Source organism: Atractosteus spatula, chromosome 2, assembly GCF_055471065.1.
Source record: "Atractosteus spatula isolate fAtrSpa1 chromosome 2, fAtrSpa1.hap1, whole genome shotgun sequence".
Taxonomy (NCBI): Eukaryota; Metazoa; Chordata; class Actinopteri; order Semionotiformes; family Lepisosteidae; genus Atractosteus; species Atractosteus spatula.
The window spans coordinates 58,543,487-58,555,166 of NC_142707.1; the positions used below are offsets into that span (position 1 = coordinate 58,543,487).

Consider the following 11,680-nt stretch of genomic DNA (forward strand, 5'->3'; position numbering starts at 1 on the left):
CTGGTGTTGCTTCCAAACCTTAAGGCACAATAAAGTTGGGACTGCTCCACTCACTGGATGATGGCTCAATCACTCCCATGTCTTGCATGGTCTGAATTTCCATTTTCAGGGGTCCCGCTAACCTCTCAGGCACTCGACATGGTCGCAGGCGAATGGGTGTGGGATTCTTGAGGTGGATAGCATGGTGAAGGATGTTGGTTCTACCTGGCTTCTGTGCAAACAGTGCCAGAAACTCAGCAAACACCTGCTGCAATTCAGCTGCCTGCCTCACAGTTAAATGTAAATTTGCCTCTGTATGACTTCTAGGTCAGCCATCTCATTCTTGTCCTATTTTTCCACCTTACATACCATGAATGCAGTCCCCTGTACAGGACCTCGTTCTTTCCACTCTTTAATCAGGTTTATGTGGTACACTTGTTTCTCCTTCCCCTTGTCTGGGTGGTGTACTTCATACGTAACCAGTCCCACTTTACGGAGGATGGTGTAAGGTCCTTGCCATTGGGTTAGCAGCTTACTGTTGGCAGAGAGAAGCAGGAGCAAGACCTTCTGCCCTGGCTGATGCTCCCGATGGTGAGAGTTCTGGTTGTACCAATGCTTCTGGGCCCGCTGAGCTTCCTTCAGGTTCTCTTGGGCCTCCTCCCGATACTTCTCCAGGCTGTCCCTCATCTGCAAGACATACTGCAGAATGCCTTTCTCAGATGTTGAGGCAGGAGTAGCTACCCAGATCTTCCTCAGAAGATCTAGGGGCCCTGGGACCGTCTGCCCATACAGGAGCTCAAAGGGGAGAACCCTGTAGAGGACTGTGGCAACCAGAATTGGCAACCATTTGTCCCAGCCCTTGCCTGTATCAGAGACAAACTTCCTCAGCATGTTCTGGAGGGTTTGGTTGAAGCGCTCAACGATGCCGTCTGTTTGCGGAAGGTAGGGACTGGTCCTGATGATGGTAATGCCATGCTGCTTGCAGAGTCGATCCATCAGTCGAGATGTGAAGTTGGTCCCCTGGGAGTGATGATTTCATCTGGAATTCCTACTCAGGAAAATAACTGCACCAGAGCACTGATGATCTTAGGAGTTGTAATGCAGCGGAGTGGAAAAGCTTTCTGAAACCTAGTGGCATAATCACATATTACCAGTATATTGGCAACCGGCATGGCTCTTCTCCAAGGGGCCCACTATATTGATGGCAATGTGCTGGAAGGGGGTGGAAATCACTGGCAATGGATACAGAGGGGTTCTGTCAGACCTGCAGACAGCACTTGTTTTTTTAACACACAGGACAAGTAGCACAGTATGCTCGAACATCTTTGTACATTGTGGGCCAATGGAAATGTGAACTGATGCGCAAATAGTTTTTTTGGTGTCCTAGATGACCTGCCCATGTGATTATGTGCGCAAGATGAAGTACTAATGGCCTGCAGCTTCCCGGTATAACCAAACGTTTATTCCCAGTCTCCCCAACATACAGTAAATCATTATCAACAGAATAAACCTCCCCACAGTAAGGCTTCCCACTCTCCACACCTGTTTTTTCAAACAAAGGTTTCAAAGACAGGTCGTTATGCTGCAAAGAAGCAAAGTTTGATCAGACCCATCAATGGTAGGAACTGGGGTACCCAAATATTTTGCAATGCACCGCTGACACCGTGTTTTTCTTGGCCCTTTGGTCCCGGTCTTACATAGACTATCATCTAAATCTAGGAGTGGCCAAACCTGCTTTTGCTTGGGGTCTGGTAACCACCAAAAAGGACATTTGTACATTAGTTGGAGTTTTTGTATAGTTTACATTTTGTTTACATTTGAGATCCCTCCCCAAGATTATGTCCTCTGCCAAATCTGGGACAACACCTGCGTTTAATAAATACCTCTGGTCCTCTATTCCCACAGTAAGTTCAGTCATACATTACCATGTATGCACTCTACAGACATTTCAAAGCCAATCCTACTATCCGAAACCATGGACGTTTTCACAAGAGTCATTGAACTGCCAGTGTCCAGTAAAGCATTTGCTTTCTGACCAGAACAGAACAATTAGAAAAATTGTTAATATTCTCTCCACCTTCTTCCCACCCAGGACTGTTACCCTCCCTTGGAACACAACAAAACCCAGTCAGTTTTGGCTTGTGCACTGGGCAGGCATAAGCTTTGTGTCCTGGCTGCTGGCAGTAAAAATAGGCCTGTGTCCTCTTTGACTCAACAGAGTTACCTCTGGGCTCCTGGTTGTCTCTGGTCCCCCTTGGCACAGAAGATGGATGTCATGGGGGACCCCCTCGTCGAGCGTTGATATTTTGCAGAGCCAGCTTGGCTGCTGTTAACCCATCAACTGAATCATGTTCCTTCACCCAGGTCCTGGTGTCATAAGGGAGGGCATTTAGCAGTTGTTGTAAAATAATGGCCTCACCAATCTGTTCCTTGGTCCACTACTCTGGCCGAATCCATCTTCTGTAAAGGCCCTTCAGGCGGTGATAGGTTTCAGTTGGTAGCTCCCCAGGTGGAATTGAGACATCCTGAAGCACTGTCTGTAGGTCTCAGGTGAGATGTCAAATTTGGTTAGTAGTGCTTCCTTCAAGGCTTTATAATAAGCATAAAAACTATGCTTAGAGAGTTCTAATCAACAGGAATCCCATCATGCCCAGACTGCTATTGTGAAAATCAATCATGAATTTCTTGATTAATATCAATGTGAGATACTTTAATGCATAACGTCTTCTTCAAAGAAAATGGAAGGCATAATTGGATGTGTTTCTGCGTTTTAACACTATGCTTCCTTTTCAACTACTGGAAAATCTATAAACAAAGTACACAAGCAATTTCAATCAGAATAACATTTTGTACTGAGACAACATTTTCAGATAAATTACTGAAAGCAACCAACAACAGTTTAAAAAATATGTTGTGGAGTTTCTGTGCTATGTTCTATCATTTATCGTAATTAATAACATAAGCCCCGCCTTGAAATGAATGGTGTTTCTTTAAACAGAAGTTTGGATGGAGGTAAAAAATCCAACATCATATTTCTGCTTCCCTACACATGCTTATAAGATACCTGGCTGCACATGGAAATGCATACATCTTTTCTAGTACTTGGCATATCACTCCTTCACAGATGGAGGTTTTGCATTTGGCATTTCTAGGATCATAATTCACTGTTATAGTAATATATATGAAGACAACTTTTAATAACCTGTGTATATTTTTTCTAGGTTTACTGGTTCTGTTGCGTAAGTTATTTTTTTATTTATAATACAGATGTACTGGTTGACTGGAGGCAACAGTACATTAACACTGCATTAAGATAAAAGGGATTGATATAGACACACTGGCTGACTGAACACTACAGTACATGTACAATGCATTGATGGAGAAAGGTAGTACAGACTTATTGATTAACACTAGCTAATCAACACATTTCCTTTGTCTTTTCTTTCACAATTTCACATTGCCCCCATTATATACTGTATCTGGACTGCATGTTTTACCTGCATTCATGTTTTGTATGAACAGTAAGCTTATGGTATATTATACTATAACAAAGCTAATTACAAATTCATCCTATTTTTTGTTTTTTTTTTCCCTCAGTGGAGGAAAAGAAGAGAAGGAAAAGGTAATTTTTAAGCTCATAGTGCTGTTCAGCAATGTCCATCTAACCAAGGAATATCTTGTGAGATTATGGAATCTTTTGATGCATGCAGTCGTTTTGGATTATAGTAATAGTAATATTAAAAAGCTATTGCAGTTTCATATGCTTTAAAGGTGGAATTGACTAAATTACAATTTGTAATTCTGATCTTTGTATCAATTCATATTTCTGACCCTAGAAGCCGTATTGCAAAATTTAGGTATATCCGAGAGCCACAAGGCACACCACAAACGTATGTAAATGCTGCACATATTTTCATTGCTTTTAAAGTTCACTCCAACATTATTTTAATTCCTATAATGTTCTGACATTAATTATACTAATTATACTAATTGTGCTAAATTGTGCTAAATTTAATAAATTGCTATTCAGCTGGAGGTAAATGAATAAAACCATTAAATTAATTTTTCATTGAATTGGAAGACATGTTTTACCTCATCTAAATACCACTTTTTGTCCATTCAGTAGAACCACAGCTTGTTTTAAATATTTTTTAGAGCTTTTATTGTGAATGACAGATGCAGTGCCCTAACATATTAGCTAGAGGGTTTTCCTCTTAATTTACCAATTGACATGTTCATTGTGTAGTTGGTCTATTTAATTAGTTCCATCAACTTAATGCTTATAACCAAGTTCTGGGGTGTTTATAGGTACATGTAAATGTAATAAAGTTTATATTTTGAGAAATATTTTGTAAAAGACCTTATGAAAAACATATTTTTATTTAATAACATAATGAAGTAAACTGATAAATTAACTACTAAGAATGGGACAAAAACCAAAAGGGACTAGTCAACTCAGGAACAAAGTATGAGACCCATGATTTAAGTATTCATTCATCTTATGACTTACAGTGTTATATTCACATGTGCTTGACAGATAGTTAAACCAAAATGCAACATTAGCAGTGAGAAAAAGTTGTGTGCCTGTGGAGATGTAAAATGATTAATGTCTCGTCTCTTTTAATCTTGGTTCCATAATACTGATTATTTCTGTAATACTCTTGACCTAAACATCACCACCTGAATAAAGACACAGGCATTCCCCTTTTTCCATGTCATAACAAAACTCTCAATAGTTTTTTCATCAGGAGATTATATTTTAAGCATCTTTATGCATTATGCATCAATAGCAAGGCTATGTGAAGACCATTTCGAACTACAGTACGTATACTGTACTTTAAAAAACGAATTAGAAATATACTAAAAATGATTACTAACCAGTTAGCTTGAATACTTCTTTTATTAAAAATATTAACTATTTAGTTTATATACCTTAAGTGAGATTTCATGTTTATCTCATTTCATTTCTTGCATTTTTATCTCGTTTTTTAGATGTTTCACTTAAAATTCACGTGCTGGTTGCTGGAAAAACTAATGGTGTCCAAGCCATATTCCTAGGAAAACTTCAACAGCGTATTAGGTTTGAAGTCAGTACAGAAGACTATCACGTGACTTTAGCTTTCTGCCCTGTCAGCTCCCGAATTGGGACTGATATGGATGAAGCAATCAAGAAGATACCAGGTATGACTGTTTAAAAACATTGAATTTACCTTTTTATAAGCATTATATATATATAGTGTCAAACAAAACTGCTAGCTCTTTTTATCAATGCTTTGTTAGAAAAATAAAGCCTGCTGTATTTACACTAAATATTGACTTAATGATTTGGTAGCTTTTTAAGTAATTAATCATTCATGTCAGATTGTGACACATTATAAGGACTTTGATGGAGTTGACTGTTGCTTTAGTTCAGTGGTTCCCAGTCCTGTCCTGATAATAATTGAAGCCTCAATTGAATATTTGTATTTTGTTTCTAATCACGTGTTTGGGATGTTATTTTGCTTACAAAATACAATGGTTATAGCTACAACATGTTTAAGAGCTGGAAACAAATTCTTCAAATTAATCTTATTGTTATTAAGTCAATGCAGGGTTTGGTTGTGCAACTGAGGGTTCATCTTGAACAAAAAAACAACAGGTGTATGGGTCATCAGGACCAGGATTGTGAACCACTGTTTTAGTGCTTCCTTAATAAGAGAGTTGGGCACAAGTCATAAGGTGATTTAACTTGTTGACTGTTCAACTTTGGTGAAAAGCAAGAAAGAAAACATGGAAAGGAACACATAGGGCATGCCTATCAAGAGAATATTGCCTTTGTGTCACTGGTATGGAGATTACATGTGTCACTATGATGTGACTAGCTTAATAAGGCACATCAGGCAGACTCAACAGAAATAGATTATCATTTTTGAAATTGCAAAATTACACATTCATTTTTAAAAAGTTAATATTTTATTCAAAACCTGAATTCTCAGATTAAAGTCTAAGTGTAAGATAAGTTACAACAAATTAATAGTAAGCAAGACCTAAATAGAAAACATAACTGAAAAACGTTGACTGCATAAATATTCAGTTTTTTTTATGGAAATTTGATGGAAGCACCTTTGGCAGCAATTAATGGTCATTATCCTTAGCAGAATTTCTTATGGTTCCTCAGGTTGCTTGGAGATCACTTATGGATAGCACATTCACTTTATTATTCTTCAGGCACCCCAGTGTAGCTTTGATCTTGAGCTTTGGATCATTGTCTTACCGAAAGATGATTTCTTCACAGTTTTAAGTCTGAAAAAAAGTGTTACAGGTTTTCCCTCAAGATCAGCTTGCACTTTGCTCTCTCTGTGTTCCCATCAGTCCCGAAAGGTTTACCATTCACAGTTGATGAGAAGCAGAACTATAATACAATATCCTGTATCCTGGCTTTCTGTCAGTGTGGATCTGCCCTGATCGGTGCATCTGGTGGAAACTTCCCACATTAATTTTGTACAATTGTTCAACAGGTTGTGCATGTTTTTGGACAATGGATTAAACTCATAATGTTTACAATGTTGATCAGTAACAAATGCGTAGAGGGTAGTTTGAGGTCCTGTGGTCCTGATGTTGCCAAGTCAACATTTAGTCAAAGTCACTGTCAATGCTGCTAATAACCAGGACACTGCATGGTTTACTAAGAAAACAATGTAACACTGAAAATTACCAAAGTAAGAGTGAAATTAAAATACTAGTAGGCCAGGTAATGAAAATAGAATAGTTGTACTCCAAATACCTAAATATTTTAAATATTCAGACTTTCAACAAAAGATGGTTATTCAACAAATTTATAATCTAAATGCTTATACTGTTTATTTAAATGTAATTTAAAGTAATAATGAATTCATCCATGTTAAGTAATGGTGTATCTTATAACAAAAAAAACTGCATGTGTTGCTGACTTGTCAAGTGGTGATGCAAGAACAACCATTTTTTTAATAATATGTACTAGAAATGAGTTTGGTAAGGATGGTTTGATGGCATCATCCACACAATTTCCATTTTACAGCCATTTAAGTCCTTTCCATCTTTTAAGAGGTTTTTGAACATGCAAATAGTTCACACTGGACACTAAAACTTGAAAGAATGATGTACCTTTTTTAGCATCCTGAGAAAAGATGTTGGTGTACTGTAACTAGTATCCTGAGATTGGATAAAACAGTAAAGCCACTCATTAAAAGAGCAGATGTTTCTCTACAATGCCCCAATACAAATCTCAAGATCAATCAGTTTAGCCTTCTAAGACACAGCAGTGTGCCTTTAGTACAAGAGAGGAATTTGTTTTAACATATTCTGAAGCATCACAGTGTCTATACTATATGGATATACTAAAACTGTGAAGAAATGCTTTAGGCTGGGAACAAAAGGCAAAATCATTCCTGTAAATCTCTAGATTGGAATATTCATACTGTACATTTTACCAATATTTTATAAATTAAGCTATATTTTTACACATTATGATAGACATTTACATAGACCTAGCCCAAAAGGTAACTATACAGTATTTAACAACAGAAAATAGAACCAGAGATTAGGAGTAACAGTCTCTCAGAGGAGCGAAGTAAAAATGAACAATGACTTTTTGTTACCTGTTTGTTAAAGCTGTTCAGGAGCACACAATGCAATAGAATGAACTACAGTTCAGTTAATGTTTGATTTTTATTTTGCACTGCCTTTTTTTATTACCTTCAGAGCAACAAAAAAATGTTTTTAACTCAAAAAACCACAACTGTACACAGTAGTCTTAATACGATTTTACCTATTGTATACATTATATATTTTAAAATATCCTTCCTTGATCTAAATATCTTTCTTTTTATTGCATATTTAAAGCTCTTTGTAGAGTTTCGATAATAATTTATGTAAATATTCTTGCAAATATTGATTTTTTTATTCAAAAAGGTGTCTTAATCAAACATTTTTCTTTTTCCATCTCAACAGGTGACAGGCCTGCTATTCTGGTTATGATGCACCACACTCCCTTTCCTGAATTGGTTTTGGCCTCAAGTAGCAGACTGGTGAACAAGAGCAACATATTAGGAACTACTGACTGTTTGTTCCATGAGGAATCGTTCCACAACTGTGAAATTAATAGAAAGGCTTTGGATTTTGTTTATACCGTGTTACGACACGTAGTTAAATAGTTAAGGAATGTGAGATGTGAACTCCCACAACACAGGCTACAGCACATGTGTGTATTTTAATTTTTATTTTGTGTTGCTACTTTACATGCTTGCACGATGAGTAATTGGCACAGTGCTGTTCTGTTCAACAATATTCTAAGTTCTGATGCAGTGTATTCTACAATTTCCTTAACTTGTATAATAAATGCAATGTTTAGTAAGAACCAATATCTGTAGTGTTGCCTCATCTTGTCTCATCTCATCTCTTTTTAACCACTTACTCCTGGTGAGAGTTGCAATGGTAACAGGCTGTGAAGGGCAGACCAGACTTCCCCAGCAACAGTCTACAGCTCCTCCTGGGGGATTCCCAAGCGCCCTCTGGCTAGCTGAGAGATGTGATCCTTCCAGTCTGTCAATCTCATTCTTTCAGTCACTAGTCAAAGCTCATGGTGATGATGGTGGTGATGTAAATCAATTAGGAAACTGAAAGCTTTGTCTGAAAACTCAGATACTGCTTTACTACCACGGTTCAGTATATTGTCTGCATTACTGCAGCTGTTGCACCAAACCACTGGTCAATCTTCCGTTCCCCTTTATCCCCTGATGGATAAGTCCCCGAGGTACTTAAATTCCACTACTTGAGGCAGCTGTGCCCCCCTCACATGGTGTGGGGCACAAAATGGGGACCACCATCCTAATATGCCAATTCAGAGTAACTGTCCCTGCCTGTCATGCAATGTTGCAGAGGCACATAAACCACAACAACCCAACACAATGTCCAGCGCAACAAAGGCAAGCATACCATAGCACTTCAATGCAAAAGTATTTATTTAGTGTAATATATATAGTGATCTAGAAAAAATAGCAAGAAAGGCACAAACATAAACTAGGTAGGGCAGCATGGTACAGTGGTTAGCTTTGCTCCCTCACAGTGCTGGGACCCTGGCTTCAATTTCTGGGGTGCTATCTGTGTGGAGTTTGTATATTCTCACATGGTTTTCCTCTGGGGGTTCTGGTTTCTGCCCACAGCTCAAAGACATACTGATGGCCCTAGTGTGACTGGCCCTTGTGTCTGTGTCTGTCTCCCCTGCGATGGACTGGCATCCCTGTCCGGGGTGTACTCTGCCTTGTGCCTTTTGCTTGCCGAAAATGGATACATGGATAATTTAGGTATTGCAACAATGTTGGTATTCAACTTCTCTGTCCCTTTTTCCTCAAACAACATTCACAATTAATGTCTCTAGCTTCTTAAACAGGAGCAAACCATTCAGGCTGGAGTATGTCACAAGATGCATTTAAAAAGTTCCCCATTTTATAATTTTTACACTGTACCTAACATTTAAAACTTACTATATTTTAAACATGTCACAATATTTTAGTTTGGATTCCATAAATATTTTACCTCAGAAGTAGCTGGTCTCTCCCAGCTCTGCAGAACATTTTCCTTCAGGTACAATAGACAAATAGTATGATATGGTTCTGGTTCTTCAAACAGTATTACTGTTATGTCTTATTTTATACAATTGTTTGTAATAATTTCACAGATCTTTGGTGTCTTAATTATTCGATATGTTCACCCACAAAGCAATACAGGAACAAAACAAGTTAATCAATCTATTGTTTGCTTGCACGTGTATGTTTATCTTTCTTTTCCTAGTGTTTGGATTTTCATTACATAGTGGTGACTATAGGCTGAAGACTGTCTGTCATGATCCTTCTTCTGAACCAAACCAAAAATAAATTACATGTAGGAACGTTGAGATGAGTGAACTAGTTTAGCCTCAGAAATATCCTGGGAAGTACAGTATACAATTTCCTTACTGTATAGAGACCATAACACTAGATATGACAGCCAGCACAGACACTACTAGTTCCCAACACAATGTTATTTTATTTAAAACAATAAAATAAAAATAAGAATATAATATAACAATAAAGAGCCATGGTAGCTCAGACGGCAAGGGCGTCCAGCTCCTCACTCAATCCCAGGTAGGGCCAAGTGATGTAGCTTGCTCTAATTCCTTCTGGATCGCTCCCTGGTCCACTCAGCCTGCTTTCCAAGTGAGTACCGGGGGTTAATCCTTCTGGGGGTAATAGGGCTGCCGGAGCGGGATCCTGACCACATCACCTCCACCTCCAGTGTCGGGTGGTCAAGAAAAGTGGTGGCCCTTACCCCCCATTTCCCCCATGGGCCTTTATGGCCTGAAAAGCGAACCTACCTACCTATATAACAATAAAATAAGAAGGCTCCACAGCTGAACTGTTATGTTTCCTTTCTTCTCTTCAGCATGGAATAAACATTTTACTTGTTCCTTTGCTGACTATAATTATATACTGTAACTAGAAAAGAGTTAACCAGCTCTGAAGAACACATGATAAATAACTTTGTTTATCTTATTAATAAGACAGAATTAAATGTTGCTGTTCTTTTCCCAGTGAGACCCTCTCTCTCATCTCTGTGGTCCAAGCCACAGAGAAGCCATTCATGTTGGTGCACTGATTTAGGGATGTTTGTCTTCCTGATAAGGAATAGTTCCCAGGAACGGGATGCAACCAGCTATCATGATAGATGCCCACTCTTGGTGCCTGGTTGTCTAGTGAGACTCTAAGCACAACTGGATTGTGGTCCTAGAGTCAGAGGTCATGGTCAATCATTCCTCAAGTTGATCAACCAATCAGGAACCTGCAGGGCGTGGAAACGCCAACTGCCCGGCAACCTCTTGATCAATCACCAACCGTATTGTCCTCCAGTTAAAAGGCATTGCACAGAGCTTCGAGATTGCTCCTCCGTGCACCCTCGCGCTCCTCCAGACTCATCTGAGCAAAGGTTGACAATTGTAACGAACAGTTCTTTCCGGACCCTATGCGGACGACACAATCCAGAATCGTGAGGAAACACTAGGAAAAAGTCATGCAGGAATACGGGGATGAAAACGGGGTGTGTCCGAAGTGTGCTGGTGCACGGGGGAGGTGTGGCCGAGGCAAACAATCCAAAAGTAATCCAGAAGGGGAATCCAAAAAACACAAGAATAAGCCCGTAGCCAGGTGATCCATCCAACAAGGAGTTAAAACAGGAACCGGGTCGGAACTGGCAGACAGGGAACGGGAACAGAAATTAAAACCTTAATGGGACCACGAGCTTCCAGGTCCCGGACTCGCACGGTGCGGAAACCAGGTGCAGAGCCAGGATGAACGTCAGCGCCTGGCTTTTAAGGTGGACTGGGAACAGGGGTCAGGTGCACAGAATTAAATCCAAAGTGAAAGAGCCGGAGTGCCCTTAAGGAGGAGGGACTACAATCGTGACAACAATCACGTGACTGCCAGTGCTGCTGTATGAGTGTGCTCTGTCCGCGCAGTCACCTGTGTGCACAGATTCAGTAGTTCAGTGCGAGGCGAACTAACAGGTGCCCGGAGAGTAACGACCGTCCAGCATGAAGCCAACGGAGGAACTCCCTCTCCTTCTCCCCACGACTCTGAGCCGCACCAGGACTGGGTGTGCATCGAGCCAGGAGACCACGGATTGGATACCGCTTCCACAGAGCCTGTCAGCT

The 11,680-nt window shown here is 39.5% G+C and overlaps 1 protein-coding gene across 1 annotated transcript; it reads left to right on the forward strand.

Annotated features, from left to right (window-relative positions):
* Positions 1-1,149: 1,149 nt before the first annotated feature.
* Positions 1,150-8,357, forward strand: LOC148839949 (uncharacterized). Its single transcript, XM_088936323.1, has 6 exons — positions 1,150-1,236; positions 3,201-3,218; positions 3,577-3,601; positions 3,816-3,869; positions 4,972-5,160; positions 7,948-8,357. The coding sequence occupies exons 1-6, from the start codon at positions 1,150-1,152 to the stop codon at positions 8,148-8,150; spliced, it is 576 nt and encodes a 191-aa protein (XP_088792449.1). The 3' UTR covers positions 8,151-8,357.
* The last annotated feature ends 3,323 nt before the right edge of the window (positions 8,358-11,680 follow it).